Genomic DNA, 17,540 nt, shown 5'->3' on the forward strand with positions numbered 1-17,540 from the left:
GAGATGCAGACTGCAAGATGCAGTAGTGTGGGCTCACCTACCTTGGGATGCAGAAAGCGGCAGGCCGGGTTGGTGCAACCGGGGAAGAAGCGGCAGACCGCCGTGCCGCTGCTGGACTGCGCAGAACCTGTGGACGTGACAGAGGTCGGTAAACACTACCAGAGCACGACACCAGTGAAGGGAAAGGAAGGAGGTGCCAAAGGGTCCATTCACAGGCCGAGTGTATGAGGGATTCGAATAACATGAGGAGTAGAGGATAGCTGCGGCTCAAATGCCGACGTGATAATGAATTGTTTAAACTCAGCTGGGAGGTATCACTGTAGAAACCGGACAGCAATTGTGAAGTCTGTGCGGGCAGTGCAGTGCCGAGGATCCGGAATGTTTACAGTTGACACATTGAGGGGAGAACGACTGCACAAGAGAGTTTTTAACTCCCATATTCAGAAGACATGAATTTCATTTAATCACTGATGTGAATTTCCTTTATTTGAAAAAGTCTCTTATTAGAAATGTGCAAAATACAAAACACTTAACTCCTGACCTCCAGTTTGTTCAAATTCACATATGGCGGTTCGAGTATGCCTCCAGCTGTCATAAGAAAAATCTTCGTCGAAGTAATAAACGAAGATTCTCAGTCGCCGCCATCTACACTTTTCTATGGGTTACAGTCTTTGACGATATCCATCCATATTCCTACCGAATGTTTTCTAATGTCTTTTCACACGTTCCAAAATATCATCGTCTCAGTATTTTGTTACCAGAGCCTATCCGTATTCCTACTGAATGTTTTCCAATGTCTTTTCACATGTTCCAAAATGTCTTTGTCTCAGTATTTTGTTACCAGAACCCCGCGGAGAGCCCCCTCGGTCATCCTTCAGTACGTTCCCCTCACTACACGTTTCACACACTTCTATTCCATTTCCATACGTCACAAGCATGCTTTCCCCTTCTGTCTGCCTTGTGATCGTTTTGTTAACTTTCCTTTGGTAACATGCACTTTATGTAAACATTCCTTTCCAAGCATGCGAGAAACTTAAATTTAGAAACCTTACCTACTTCGGCAGCAGCACTGTGGGCCACTTCTACTCTCCACTTCTACATTTATTCATTTGCTGCCTATCGAGTTATTGTTTCAAACTGCCCTAAATGGGAGAACTACAACTGGTCCCGAAACTTTGTTCTTCAATTTTAGTACTGTCTTATCAATACGTCGTTTATACATTATTCTATTATTATTATTATCCTCAGCATTCAGATCTGTTTTCAAAATTGCTGTATTGAGTTGTTTTATTTCTTGCTGAAGTTTGTCTGCTCTACACACAAACAGTAAAAAATAAGGTTGTTCAGATGTGCCCCATTAACATCCATCCATTCTATGTTTTCACAGTTTGAGGATCTAACAACTTTGCAAATACGCTTCTCGGGTTTGCCACTGAATCGTATTGTGCAACTCGCACAATATTTCCTCGATGCAACTGCTCGACATCATCAGGTGGTGGCAGCTGCTGCTGTCACTGCTGCAAGGCGCTACTGATGATAATTGTACGGCGGCGGCAAAATTTATCACGACGGGTGTAGGCAATACACGTGAGCAGGAAGACGCCCGTAGTTGGAGGAAAGCGGCACACCTGGTACCCCCTGCTGGGAGCCGCAGAAAGGCCATCCGTGCGTGCGCTATGGGCAATGACTGTGCTGCCGGACGCTCCTGCGGTTAAACTCTGAACCAAATCTCAGTTACGCGTTGCGTCACTTGATGAATTGGAAGTTCTTGTTTTCCCTGTTTTTGATTTAATGGCTGCCAGTGCTGGATTCCAGGTGGCGCTTAGTTGAAAACCTGCATCCCTGTCGATAAGATTGTCCGCCGTGCAGATACATATGACCTCCACAATGACACAGTTGCAGAAAGATGACGCTGGGGATAAAATTTCTGTCTGTTCGTAAAGCATACAATGCCCTGTGTCCACGAAACGCTCCACTACCATTGATTTATCAGGTTGCCCCAGGAGTGTATCACGATGGTGTTCGATGCAATGTTCTTGCACGGCTCGGCATGTCTGTTTAATGTAAGATTTTCCACACTGGCATGGGATTTTATACACGCCACATTTCCTAAGGCCAAGGTTGTTTGACTGAGTACAATAAATTCCTCAATTTTTCCGGTGGCCGAAAAACACACTTGACGTCGTGCTTTTTGAGGATTCTTTCTATTCTCGAAGACATGCCACCAAAACTGGGCAAGAGCGCTGTTGCAGTGGGTGCTTCTGTATCTTCATGTACATCCCTGCTTCGAGTTTGCTCGGAATCGAATGCGTGGTGCATCTGCCTATCGGAATAGCCATTCTGTTGGAATACCGTTCTCAGGTGTTGTAGCTTACCAGGTAGACTGTGGCTTCCGAGACTACGTGTGCTCTGTGCACCAAAGACCATAGGACACTACCTTGCTGCGCAGGATTATGGCAAAATGTGGCCTGCAAATATAGCTCTGTATGAGTCGATTTGTGATAGATGCTGTGTCCCACTGTACCATCAGCTCTTCTTCTGATTAAGACGTCCAGGACCGTGCAAGAACATTGCGTCGAACACCATCGTCATACACGCCTGGGGAAACCTGATAAATCAGCGGTAGCGGAGCATTGCCTGGACACAGGACATCGTATGCTTTACGAACAGACAGAAATTTTATCCCCAGTGTCATCTTTCTGGGACTGTGTCATTAAGGAGGCCATACATATCCACACGGTGGACAATCTTATCGACAGGGATGCAGGTTTTCAAGTAAGCGCCACCTGGAATCCAGCACTGGCTGCCATTAAATCAAAAACAGGGGAAACAAGAAATTCCAATTCATTAAGTGACGCAACACGTAACTGAGATTTAGTTCAGACTTTAACCGCAGGAGCGTCCGGCAGCACAGTCATTGCCCATAGCGCACCCACGGATGGCCTTTCTGTGGCTCCAGGTGCGCCGCTTTCCTCCAACTACGGGCGTCTTCCTGCTCACGTGTATTGCCTGCAACCGTCGTGATAAATTCCGACGCCGCCGTACAATTATCATCAGTAGCGCCTTGCAGCAGTGACAGCAGCAGCTGCCACCACCTGATGATGTCGAGCAGTTGCATCGAGGAAATACTGTACGAGTTACACAATACTATCCAGCGGCAAAACAGAGAAGTGTATTTGCAACAGATCTGTTGGGAAAGCACGAAAAGTCACTGTGAACAGTTCTTGTTTTTTGGAATTCCCTCACCCACATAGTCTTTTATTTCAGAACTCCCACTACCCGGCTGAAGTCCAGTAGAAACTACAGTGTACACTCGTGTTCTTCACTACACTGAGCTGTCAAAGTGGCACTTCATTTATCGGGGGTAATCGGTACTGATTTTCATGAAGCTAATTGAAAAGCTGTCTAAAAATTTATGAGGCATATTTCACAGCTCAGAACAGATGTAGTGGCATATATCTACTGTTTACACATTCACAGAAGTCACTGTTTTGATTAAACAGTGATTTGAATGCAGACAAAAACAAATTAAAAAGGTTCCAAACATCTTCATTGTGGCTTGCTGCAAATTGTGTGCTGTAATGTTGTGTGTAAAACATTCGCAGCTGCTCAAATTTATAAAGTGTGTCACACACAAGTGTGTGAGACAAAATAAGGGATGGAAATCACACAGTCCATACTGACGGAATCGTGCAACGAGTGAACCGAGGTCTACCGAACGATTGACATTTCGTAATTTGTTCTCCAGCTGGCAAATCTCCTAGCGACGGATGCACAGCTGTTTACAGTTTGTTTGTCTGATATCACAACAATGTTTCTTATACACTGCATGTGACAATTTTAATGTATATTTCTCAAGGTATGGAGAGAGAGCTAGTGTCTTGCCTGACTTCTGAAGTTCTAGTCCATTTATGGGGAACTGTCTCCCTACACTTACACTACATAATGAATTCTGCACATTTCTTTTGTATTATTTTTTGTGGCATATCAGAACACCACTATCCCTGGCAGATCACCTTTCGGTCTACTTCATACACCTGGTTGTGAGTTACTTTTCAAATGTCATTATTTTCACTCGATGCAACACACTCCTTATTGAAAGCAGTATTTTCTTTTGACAGATAATTAAAACCAAAAAATACCTGTACTTGTGATCAGCTCTCACCTCTGGTAGCAGCAGCCGCACTCAGCCGCGGGCTCGAGTGAGTGTAGGGGCAGTCCCTCCGTGTGCACGCCGCGTCGAACTTGCAGTTGGGGTGGATGTAGAGGCACTTCTCACCAAACTTGCATGCTGGAAATACCCTGGAAAACAAAGGTGACTCAGTAGATGAGCAGAGGTACATATTCTGCCAGTGTCTTATATCCAGATATTGCTACTCCAACATTTTGGAAAATTTGAGGATCCTAGATAAGAGAGGAGGTAGAAAAAGAGAAAAGGAGGAGTGGGAGACACCGGACAGATTCCAAACTTCGAGAACGTGTAGTAAACGGTACCGAGTACTTTTCTAACATCAGTCTTACATCTCCGCAGGAAATATTTATTTGTACTTCAATTTATAGCACATATTTCAGATCCTGTGCCTATTTTCAACTCCCCAGACTGCACAGAACTGTGAACTGTACTACTAGAATTCTGTCATCCTGCTAATACAAGAGGCTAGAATTGCAGTCAACTCTGGAACTGGACATCCTCTGTTCTTTCACTGTCGTCTGAGCTAATTTTTCTCACATTAACTGTACATCCGCATTACTCACTTCTTCAATTGTCTACTTAGATTAGATTAGATTAGATTAGATTAATACTAGTTCCATGGATCATGAATACGATATTTCGTAATGATGTGGAACGAGTCGAATTTTCCAATACATGACATAATTAGGTTAATTTAACAACATACTTAAGTTAATATAACAACTTTATTTTTTTGTGTTTTTTTGTTTTTCTTTATTTTTTTTTTATTTTTTTTTTTTTTATTTTTTTTTTTCTTAATTTATATCTAAAAATTCCTCTATGGAGTAGAAGGAGTTGTCATTCAGAAATTCTTTTAATTTCTTCTTAAATACTTGTTGGTTATCTGTCAGACTTTTGATACTATTTGGCAAGTGACCAAAGACTTTAGTGCCAGTATAATTCACCCCTTTCTGTGCCAAAGTTAGATTTAATCTTGAATAGTGAAGATCGTCCTTTCTCCTAGTATTGTAGTTATGCACACTGCTATTACTTTTGAATTGGGTTTGGTTGTTAATAACAAATTTCATAAGAGAGTATATATACTGAGAAGCTACTGTGAATATCCCTAGATCCTTAAATAAATGTCTGCAGGATGATCTTGGGTGGACTCCAGCTATTATTCTGATTACACGCTTTTGTGCAATAAATACTTTATTCCTCAGTGATGAATTACCCCAAAATATGATGCCATATGAAAGCAATGAGTGAAAATAGGCGTAGTAAGCTAATTTACTAAGATGTTTATCACCAAAATTTGCAATGACCCTTATTGCATAAGTTGCTGAACTCAAACGTTTCAGCAGATCATCAATGTGTTTCTTCCAATTTAATCTCTCATCAATGGACATACCTAAAAATTTGGAATATTCTACCTTAGCTATATGCTTCTGATTAAGGTCTATATTTATTAATGGCATCATACCATTCACTGTACGGAACTGTATGTACTGTGTTTTATCAAAATTCAGTGAGAGTCCGTTTACAAGGAACCACTTAGTAATTTTCTGAAAGACAGTATTGACAATTTCATCAGTTAATTCTTGTTTCTCAGGTGTGATTACTATACTTGTATCATCAGCGAAGAGAACTAACTTTGCCTCTTCATGAATATAGAATGGCAAGTCATTAATATATAATAAGAACAACAAAGGACCCAAGACTGACCCTTGTGGAACCCCATTCTTGATAGTTCCCCAGTTTGAGGAATGTGCTGATCTTTGCATGTTACAAGAACTACTGATTTCAACTTTCTGCACTTAAGAATTGGCTGAGCAAACTTCGGAAGTATATTCATTAGAGAATGTCTCACTGCCAGGGAGATCTAAAACGATGCCCTGGAAAATACAGAGACGTCAGATGAAGTGGCGAGTACAATTCCACATTTTGCTTGTTCTGTAGAGACATTGCAAAATTGATACAGAGTCTGATAAGTATTGTGCACTTTGGAGCATAAATAAATAGTCACAGGAATGGCGAAAGGATGGTGTCGACAGGTAACTCCTCGGTCACAGGAAGGTGCGAACGTACGAGAAGTGGATGACAGTATGTGCGTGAGTCCGGATCAGAAGCAGGCCGTGTGGATCGGCTCTGTCATACGCCTCATCTTGTAGGACACGCGTTTTGACAGTGGCGGCCGTGCAGACCTGGCGAACAGGAGTGGCGAAGGGCAGAGTCCCACACCACAAGATTTGCACACGAACTCGACAGACAGGTGCGAGACGGTTCGAATCGGCGGTCCGACACCGTCTGTCAGTCCGCGCCGGTGGCATGCCCGTCACTGTGCCATTTCTACTGTCTGGAAACTACACTAGCACCTGTTTGCACCAAAAGCACAAATTTTGTCGCCAACTTACCAAACGGAAAAGGTGTACTATTTTGGACAGATACCATTCGACTTGCAGCACAGTGAAAACCCCACAGGTATGAGAGAGATGCACCAACAGCACGACCGGTGGCCCACTTAATTGGGTACTTTTTGAATGCTCGTCAGATGTAACCACTCTGTGGAATACTGCGTCTGGCAAGAAGTACCGACTCTAATTACTAATTCTACACAGAGGAGGTTACAGAGTTCAAAACAAAAACCTCTTTCACAAAATTCGACACAGTATATTTTCTTCGAAACAGTCAACTGGTCAGTTTCATTGGAGGGGGTGGAGGGAAGCGGGGAAAGGAACCAAATGAGAACGTCATCAGTCCCTCGATCCAAGAGTGATGCTTCCGTAAGTAGAGAAACCGACGGAAAATGGTTTCTGATCTAATTGGGGGATTTGTAACAGTAAAAGCAAGGCGGCTTCTGTAACGGACACTTTTTGTTCCGTCGATAATAAAAACGTGACCATGGAGCACATAAGTCAGCAGGTAGGTGTGGCCGAGGCTCTGCGTGCGACGGGAAACGTCCCAGCCACAGCTGTCCCTCCCCTCCACCATTACAACTGAGAGTGCCCAGTATTCGACAAAGTGCGACACCCAAAATAGAAAATTGTACGTGGCAGAAAGGAGGCAAACTGAATCTAAAATTGATTAAAACAGAGTAAAAGAGTGATGTAAGAACAGTCCAGTCGAGGCGGCAGCATCGAGGATCCCCTATACTCGGCATAAGGCAGGAAACACTCCGTCCCTCATCACCCTGCCCCTGCTCCAGAAACAGATAAAAACCTCTTAATTGATAGTAAAACCCACTTTCACAGCCGTACTTAGTGCCGAGGCCCGAAAGGAGGGAGCATTCCACCAATATATAAGCTACTGTCTGTAAGACTCCACAACCAAATGTGGGCTCAGCTTGTTACACAAAAGGAAACTACAGGTTAACCTGGTACGATTGACACAGAGATGACATAGGACTGTGGGTTCCTTCTGAGAGAAGAGGAAGGGCAGCACCTCATTGCAGTAGTCTCCTCAATTGTGCGGAATTTATTAGACGGGGCAGTAGCCCACCAGATGTCGTTCCGTTTCCTAACGAGTGGAGATCTCGTGTGCACCCACAAAGTAGTGCCCGTGGTCGGCAAACTGAACGGTGAGCGAGTAACTGCTCCTCGGCAAAACGGCAGGCCAGTTCATTCCCCCCCGGTACTCATGCGGCTCGGGACAGAGAGAAAGACAACTGAGCAGGTAGCACGACAAAGGTCAGTACGGAGGTCACAAACGGTGGAGACCGACGGGTGGCAAGAATAGCTTTGGTCAATTTCCTGGAGATTGCTCATCAAATCAGTACATATAAAAAAACATTCGAGAGAGGCATGTTTAATAAAATGGAGGGCTGTCAGCTGTGGCCACAAAGACAATACACATTCCTGCAAGCGAATAGCATTCTGTACTGACAGAAGATGTGACATACAGTTTTAGAGCTGTCAGTGTAAAAGACAATAGCATCCCGGAACTCTCGAGCAACTGAACGTAACAGACGGTGAAAGATCACGGCAGTGGTGGAGACTCGGGATCTCGAAAGAGAGAGATCGTAATCCATGGCTCGGGCACCATCCGGGGAGGGGGGGGGACGTGCAAGAAAACACACGACGCACAATCCTGGGAGGGGAGACGGAGACCTCGGCAGAGGGAAGGGAGACGCACTCCGACCAGTAGTCCTACACGACAGCACCTATCGGGATGACGACAGCCTCAGTACATAAAGACAGTGGAATATGTGGGACAACCGGGGACTGTCGAACGGTGATCGCATAGGAGGCTGAAAGTTGGCACCTTCTAAACTGAAGTCCAACAGTTTTAAAGCTGAAGGAGCTGCCAATACATAAACCTGGCACCCACAGCGCAGTTGGGATGAAACCAGGCCGGGTAAACGAGAAGAAGATCAGCACGGTCTGCACCCCAAGATGTGTGGGCAAGGAAGCAGAGTGTGTTAAGCTGCTGAATGCAGCTAGTCTTCAGGTGACGTATATGGGGGTAGCCAGGTCAGCTTTTTACCAAAAAGGAGGCCGAAGAACAGGACTGTGCTACAGCGTCCAGATGCCGGGTACGTAAGTAGAATTCGAGGTCGGGACGGATTGTGGCAAGTCGACAGAAATGCACGACTCGTGTTTTTGTAGGAGAGAACTGGAAACCGAGGAAAAGAGCCCTCGCAGGTGCCCTCCGGACGGCACTGCGGAGCCGGCATTCGGCAGAGGCTGCCGAGAGGGAGCTGTACCGAATGGAAAAATCTCCGACGTACAGTCCGGAAGTGACTGGGGTCCCGACAGGGTCACCGACACATTAACAGTAATGAGGAAGAGTGTGACACCACTCGACACGGAGCCTCGCGCGACACTGTTCTCTCGAACCCGTGTAGAGCAGAGTTTAGTGCTGACTCTGGGCCAGAACAGTCTGTGGGATAAAAACTGACAAATAAAAATAGGTGGAGGCCCTCAAAACCCCCGTCATGCGGAGTGAGTAAAGTGTGATGACACCGAGTAGTGTCATACGCCTTATGCAAATCAAAAAAGACAGCGACGAGGTGTTCGCATTTAGAAAAAGTTTTCATAAGGAGACAGCCAGTCGTCCCTCCTGGAAGTCACACTGAGAAGGCGACAAAAAGCCCAAAGATCTGAGAATCCGGTATAATCTGCTAGCAAGCAAATTACGGAGCAGGTCGGTCGGGCTAATCGGCCGGCAACTTTCTCCCCGATTGGAGGATCGAGAAAACTACGTTATCTCGCCTTCACGAGGGGAAGGAACCTCAGAGGTAATAGGGTTCGAGACCCTGAGGAGATGTCGCTTTTGGGGAACATTAAGATGTCGGATCCTACGATTGGGAACTGAATAAGGGCCTGGGCCCGTGTCGTGGATAGAGACGGGAACCCGAAGTAGTTTCCAGTCAGTGAAGGGTTCATTATAGGAGTCAGGAGTGAAATGTAACTGATTGTCTTCAACTCGTCACTCTGCAGTAAAAAGGTAGCCGGACATGAAGAGGATGGCAACACCGTCGTGAAGTGGGTTACAAAGTGTTATGCGAGAACTGACGAATTGGTACACAGACCACCCCGTAGGACGAGACCTGGAACAGCTGCCGAAAGTCGGTAGCCTGTAAGTCCACAGAGATGAAAGTGCCCGTGAAAGCAAAGGTTCCAATTTTGAGTCCCGGTCTGGCACACCGTTTCAATCTGCCAGGAAGTTTCATATCTGTGCACACTCTGTGGCAGAGTGAAAATTTCAATTCATTCACTGACATCTGTACGAACCGAAGCACAGATCTCTCCAGGTCCCCTTTTGGGACCAATGTGATTTTGACAGAATGCAAGATAGCCACAGCATGTTGGAGAATGGTCACCAGTGAACTGCATTTCTCACAGAGCTATGCCAATGACAGAAGAATAGGAAATAAGGTGCTGTAGTTCTGGTAGGAAACAGTACTACCCATTACAATCACACCGAACGATCGATCGACTGGTGATCAGTTCGAGTACGAAGGGGCTAGGAGGGCCACTAGTGCTGCAGGATCAATGCCTGTCACAAGAGGGGACGGAATCTCATCAACAAACATCAGTTCGGAATCTAACTGTCTGTGGGGATCTGGCACCTCTAGGGGCATTGGAGGAACCTCACCCAGTTCTTCTTGTTCTTTTCCTTCATAACCTTTGATGGCAAAGTTCAGCTGAGGGGCTATGCGAAATTTAAATGCGGGGACAGATGAAGAGCGGACAGCCTCGAGAGCCGCGTGGTTTCTTCAGCTACTGTTTGGCATGAGGCCTCCAGTCTGGGGTTGCCACAGAGAGGGAGTCCCACTGTCAGTAGATGTTGAAGGAGAATGCTTTCCAGTCAGATGTGGGAAGTGGTTCCCAAAGCAGGTACTGTGCGAACTGTGGAAGAGAAGGATGGTGGAAGATCTAGTTTGGGAAGGTTAAAATAGGGGTGGGGTCGGGGGTGGAGGTGGGGAAGGGGGGGGTGCCATGGCCGTGTTAGCGTAACTGATTTTCAGATTGTCATATCCAGATGTTGTAGGCATTCTCACTTCTTGTGTGTGCCTTAGTATAAAACAGATGGTTAATAGGCTTATATTCCTGGATCTCTTGCATTTGTTGAAAACTGGGCAAACTGATAACATGTACGGAGTGACTGTCCACCGTGCAGTGGGAAGATATATGCCCAAAGCGCAAACATCTGAACAACCTCATACATTGTGGGACAAAGTTTCACATTACACCTGTACACTTTGACCTTAACCTTCTCCAGGAAGAAACACCCTTCAAAGGCTCAGATGAAGGTACCTGTATCCGCACAATTATCCTTTGGACCTTTTTGTACACGTCTAATAAAAGGTACACCTTGCTGCTGGGGATCAAGAGTTCCTCATCTGTTTGAAGTGCAAGATCTCTGTGAAAGATTATTCCTTGGACCACGTTCAAAGTTGTGTGTGGAGCAATGGTCACAGGTATGACATTTCAACGATCAGACACCCAAAGAGACGTAGACTGTGCAGCTTTGTCTTCAATATTCTAAAAAAAAAAAAAAAAAAAAATGTACATCAGTCTGAGTACAGATCAAGTACCATGGGAATTATTTCACTTCCAGACGTCTGGGTTGTCCCTATTCCCACGGCGTAGCTCTGCATTATAATATTTTTTCCCACCTCAAGAGACTGCTCGGGCCTTGTGGCCGCCAGCAGAAGAAAGTCTAATCTTCACACACGAATCTTCCACCACATTACCACCCACTCCAAACACCACCACCCACTGTGAATGGGAGCTCTCCCCACCCAGCCACAGTAACAGTTCCCTGGCCAGTAAACCACTGCCCACGATGTGCACACACTACTTGGCTTGCAGGGCGAGTTTCCAGCACAGGCACCTACAGTGCGACACCTGTACGGTCATTGGGCAATCATTGTGCAGTTACCACACACACACACACACACACACACACACACACACAAACAGAATGGTTACTGTACTGGTTTTTGGGCATAGGACTTCTGCAAGAAAACAAAAGATGCACAGAAAGAAGGCACAAACTACCTTTCATTTATTTGCAAGGGGAGAATGTAGAAATAACTAAGGAACAATGGAAAACACACAAAATTATGAGGGATTATTGTATTTTTTATGTGACAAGGTTATCAAAGATTTTTTATCTGGAAAATGTACTATAGGCTAAGACAGTAACATATTTGGGGGAAAAAAGTTACACTAGTTATAAACATTAAGGAGTAACTATCTAACTCACTAGCAATTTTGAGAACTTGACAAAATATGACAGGAGCCAGTCTGGGCCGCACCTACCTGCATGTCTGAGTCGGGTGATGGAAGGCACACTTTCCGCCCATCCGACACGCGGGCCAGTACTTACATCGCTCCGCAGTTTTAGCAGGAGCGATACCGGAGCCAGAACTCGAACCTGTAAAATAAAATTTTGTATTTTTGTACTGTGCTTTGGTCTAGCAAATGCTATGTTTGTTTAAATGTATACTTCTGAAACACAATACACATAATTTCATACTGCAAATTTATTTAAAATTCGTCTCGAATGCTAATTACGTGAAATATTTGAGCAGTGGCAGGGAAACAACACACCACAGACAGTGTAATTTTTATTTTCCGGTAAACGGGAAGTTGTGACAGAAAAAGGGTTCCTACAAAAGCTCATCAGCTGTCCAACTGTGTCAAATTCTGGGGTATTTCTGATGCTTTGGTAAGGCCATTTCTTTCCATTTCCTGGGCGAGAAGAGCGGACCAAAGTATAATTCTCCAAATACCGTGGGCATCCTGAAAATTTGTGTAGTCAGAGACCTGAAAACCATTTTATAGCAGCTGAGAGCCTTGAAAACTGTTTACCTGAATACAAAATGTGGATCTGTAGACAAGGATATGCTATCACTGAAGAAACCTACAGCTCGTGTTTTAAGTTCTCTACTTTTCTTTCTGTGATAACTTTGTGGTTGTATTTACAGTCAGACAAAATCAATACCCATGAATTATTTCTGTTACAGCTACATGGTGATACACATCACTCCACAGGAACGGTGCATATACCGTACCCACAGGCGATACTCGCAACTGTGAATTATAAAATAAGATGTCATAGGTAACAGTGCAGATGTTGTGTGGCTTATTAATTTAATTTGAAAAAGGTGAGCTTTACTGGAGGAAGGCTCGCATCTCTGACACGAGATGGTGATCGCAGCAACTTGGCGAGAAGAAGTACCTGTTCGGATGCAGAAACAATTACGTCGAGGATCAACAGCCCGTGTCGGAGATGCACTGCATTCCAAAGTATAGAGAGAAACAGTTGAAACTCTTTCAGAAAATATTAAAACTTCTGAAAGCCCCCATGTTATTTGGTAGAAATTAGAAAGATGGTGTAACAATTATTAACAGCAATCCAAGAACAGAGGGTTCTGAAGTCCAAAACAACAAAAATGTAACACAGAAAATAATGAAAGGTTAACAAGAGCTCAATTATTTTAAACATCTCATTTGTGGCAAACTTAGTGGAGAAGACAGCATCTCAAAAAAACTACGGTACAGTGTATAAGGCTCCGCTATTGTACTAAAATTCTTATTCCATGCTGACATACGTCATTTGTGGCCCCTGAGTGCAGGACGCAGGTCAAGTGTATTACTGGAAGTGAAGAAAACACTTAAACTTCACAAGAGATTAAAATAATGACACCATAAAGGGTAATGAAAGCAAGACATATCAAACAAAAATCAATTATGAATATTACTGGAACAAACTACTTAGGGCGAAAAATCCATTTTACATTAAGAATTATTGAGAAATTGTAATGCTGCTCCTGGCAACCCAATAAATAACAAAATGCAGAAAGGAAGTGTGCACTTCACTCCATGCACTACCACAGATACTATGAAGAAATTTGTTGCTGCTAACATGCAATTAAAAGTCACAGTGAGCAACGCAGCGAGATATGGTGTGACAGGCAGCTAAATGACTACAATTTCATTTTAAAGTGTGGATTACTAAATAAGTTTTGGTAACTGTCATGAATTAGGGATGTGTCTTCGAGCATTGCTTTCTAAAATGTAAGTCAAGATTAATAATAAACATGGACGAAATTTGAAAAGCTATTTCTGAGTTACATACTGATCTGAAAGCAGAGAGAGGGCAAACCAATGCTGATTTGACAGATACAACAAAGAAGTGTTAGGTATGAAAAAGTTCCCTGCAGAGGATAGTTAACTACTGAAATAAATGTCTAATTAGATACTACTAAGGAGGAAACAGACAAACAGGGCAGCAAGTTACAAGAAAGTAATACCGAGTCATGTCAAGAAAAATTGGAAAATACTAGAAGAGAAATCCATTACACTAGATTTTAAAAACGTATTACATTCTGAGATAATGAAACAGTGTGACCTAGTGAAGACTGAGGTAAATGAACAATGAGAATTTGCGGAAGTACAAAAAGAAATTTAAGATACTAGTGTAAGGCTAAACATTTTAGAACAATGTAAGTATTCAGATGAAGTAGTTATCTCAGATTAAACTTTCACAACATTGAAGGAACACGTGAATGATCTTACTGAACAAAAAGTCACCTGTTAGTACATTGTTAGTTGATCTTGGGAAGAGACAATAACGATTTCCAGCATTAAGAGCAGCAATTATTTACAATCCACTGTAAGGAATCTGTCTGGGAGTGACTATTTAAATTTAGTACACTACAGCTTGGTTGGCAGGAGAAATATATAAATGACTTGTGGATAGTTTAAGAGTACTTGGAGTGATTTTTATTGTCATTTTTCAACTGATGTGGATTTGGTCGAATTGTTTGAGTCTTACAGAAAAACACATAATCATGATTCGTAGTAACATTAAGTGGAAGTGTTACTACTGAATGGAGAGTTAGGTTTATTCCTCATAAAAAGCTATATGGTTTTCATTTAAATGTGCAAGTGAGGGAATGTGTTTATAAAATTTAAAAGTACAGCCATTTTTGGAATTGGAATCTACACTGAAAAAGTGTCACAGGATACGTATGTACAGAGAATCATAAAACCACCAGCTACACTAAATTGTTCAATCAGAAACGACACCTATAAGGGCCCTGAAACAGCCATCAAATTTTTTCGCATTTTGAAGTACAATGATCCTAGCTTCTTACTATTAGTTATGTTACGTTTCATTGCAACGGTTACAGTAACACTCTCAGTTCCCGGACTATTATATATACTTGTCCACAGAAACCAGGAAATTTCTCTAATATTTGAAAATCATCCGACTACATGCACAGGTGCACAACTACATCCAACCTCCTGCAGGAATCTCAGGATAGTGAGCACGGAGGACACGACAGAGACTGCAGATAGGTGGCATTGTGTGGGAGAGTTGGTCGGCTGAGACCACCTGCGCAGTTGCGATAAACACCATTTTCCAGGTGGCGCAATGGTTAGTGCAACTATGTAGTAAGTAGTAGACCCCAGGTTCGAATCCCGGTCTAGCACACATTTTAACTCGCCACCGCCAATTCCGCGACGAGTCTCGATGCAGCTGATGTCACTAGTCCCTTCGCTTTCTCCTCCACTCCACCTTCAATTTACACTTATTTAAAAAAATCACTGCATCTAATCTCCTGTCTGGATTGTGGCAAACTCTGCACCATTTTAAAAAGCTTACAGAACAAACAAATTCAGTGCAAATGTGTGTACATCTGTAGTAAGCTACGGGACAGGTTGCAGAATATGGTGTATAGGGACACATGTAGCATCAACACTAACATTGATGAAATTTTTTATCTATATCCAGAGACACATTTTTAGAGGCAGAGGACAGGTACACAGTTTTTATACATCACTGCCGGGAATTAGTTTGGTGCCTGTTTTACTATCTGATGTTCGCCTTGCTCTGTTTTCTCTTCCTCTTCTTCTTCTTCTTCTTCTTCTTCTTCTTCTTCAATATCTTTGTTGGACACAATTTTTGAAGATACAGAGGAGTGGACCACGGAAGTGTTATAGGGCCACTGTTATTTTCTGTGTACATAAATAATTTGGCAGACAGGGTAGGCAGCAATCTGCAGCTGTTCGCTTATGGTGCCATGGGGTACGGGAAGGTGTCCAAGATAAATAACTGTAGGAGAATACAAGACTACTTAGACAAAATTTATAGTTGTTGTGATGAACAGTAGCTGGTTCTAAATGTAAATTAATGAGGATGAGTAGGAAAAACAAATCCGTAATGTTCAGATATAGCTTTCGTAGTGTGCTGCTTGACACAGTCACGTCGTTTAAACATCTGGGTCTAATTTGAAATTGAGTGAGCATGTGAGGGTTGTGGCAGGGAAGATTATCGTCAACTTTGGTTTATTGGGATAATTTTAGGAAAGTGTGGTTCCCCTGGAAAGAATACTCTGCATAGGATACTAATGCAGCCTATCCTTGAGTACAGCTCAAGTGTTTGGGATCTGCAGCAGGTCGGATTAAAGGAAGAGATTTAAGTAATTCAGAGGTGGGCTGCTAGATTTGTTACAGGTAGGTCTGAACAACATGCAAGTGTTACGGAGATACTTTGGGAACCCAAATGGGGGAAAGGCAACGTCCTTTTCAAGGAAGACTACTGAGAAAATTCTGTGAACTGACATTTTAAGTGGACTGCAGAATGAGCCTACTGCTGCCAACATGCATTTTATGTAAGAACCATGAAGATAAGAAACTAGAAATTTGGGGCTCATATGGGGGCACACAGACAGTAGTTTTTTTACTCGCTCTATCTGTGAGTGGAACAGGAAGGGTAATGACTAACAGTGGTACAGGGTACCCTCCATCATGCACCATATGGCGCTTTCCTGCAGTACGTATATAGATGGTGATGTAGATGTATATATGGTAAAATAATATTTTCTCGTGTTATTCATTTGTAGATAGCTAATATCTGAATTCACTCATCACTCCTATCTTCTTAAATGTTAAAGACTGAAATCCCACGTAATTCTAATTATGTGGCAGCCTAAATATAATACTGCTTTGAGAAAGACACCTAAATAGGTAACATAAAATATTTGTCTCCATGCAGTCACATGTATTGCCAAAAGAGCAATTTTAGCAATCTTCAATGAGACTAATAATTGTTATTCCCATGTAATATGAAAAACATTTACAGAGTTCAAGGACTATCTGTTGTAATATTTTTCCAATCAAATTTTTAACTATTATTTGAAATTAATCTAACACAACAAAGTGTACATTACTTGTAACTTTTTAATGCCGTAATCTTTATGTAGATGCAACAACCATCAATGATGAAAAAAGGAAAAAAGTTGATTTGTAATAAGATGTGTCTGAAGAATAGGAGAAAATAGTATAATGTAATTTAAATATAAACAAAATATTAAATTTTTGAGACTTGCTCCAACATTATTCAAATTAAAACTAACCTGCTTATGAAAGTTGATTAAACAGAAAAAATTAAAGATAAGAAGAGAGCCTTAAACTGTGTTGTATGAGTAACAAAGATCACAGAGACGAAGGAATCGTGGAACAGAAGATGTATGAAAGTTTAAGGTTTCTAAGTCCTCAGAATGTAACTTTATTGGAATTAATTTTAAGGCAAAAATAAAGCCTATATTGAAATTAAAGGCTAGCCACAGCCTGTTACTTAAGAGAGCTCCATATTTTGAAAAATCTTTCTTGCAACTATAGCATGAAACATACTTCTCTCAGTACTGTATTATTTGCATATTTTTTTATGTTTGTCATGAGAAAACAACCAATTTACAATGATACAGACACATTACTTCATTAATAATTAATAATATAGCTGCAATAATTTCCTAATAGTTTTTATCATCAAGCAAGGAAGTGTGGAAGTGGTAAACATATTACTCTACTCATAACGTAGAGGTGTAAGCAGATTATTACCAAAAGAA

The 17,540-nt window shown here is 42.5% G+C and overlaps 1 protein-coding gene across 3 annotated transcripts in view; it reads right to left on the reverse strand.

Annotated features, from left to right (window-relative positions):
- LOC124550899 (zinc finger CCCH domain-containing protein 14) overlaps positions 1-17,540 on the reverse strand; it is a 203,139-nt gene that overhangs the window by 27,115 nt on the left and 158,484 nt on the right. For all 3 annotated transcript variants that reach the window (XM_047125677.1, XM_047125676.1, XM_047125675.1), the window contains 3 exons: positions 11,941-12,055; positions 4,166-4,302; positions 42-127 (listed from right to left, as the gene is read on the reverse strand). In XM_047125677.1, coding sequence (XP_046981633.1) covers positions 42-127; positions 4,166-4,302; positions 11,941-12,055 — 338 coding nt within the window. The remainder of the gene's footprint in view (positions 1-41; positions 128-4,165; positions 4,303-11,940; positions 12,056-17,540) is intronic.

Source organism: Schistocerca americana, chromosome 9 (genome assembly GCF_021461395.2).
Source record: "Schistocerca americana isolate TAMUIC-IGC-003095 chromosome 9, iqSchAmer2.1, whole genome shotgun sequence".
Lineage (NCBI taxonomy): Eukaryota > Metazoa > Arthropoda > Insecta > Orthoptera > Acrididae > Schistocerca > Schistocerca americana.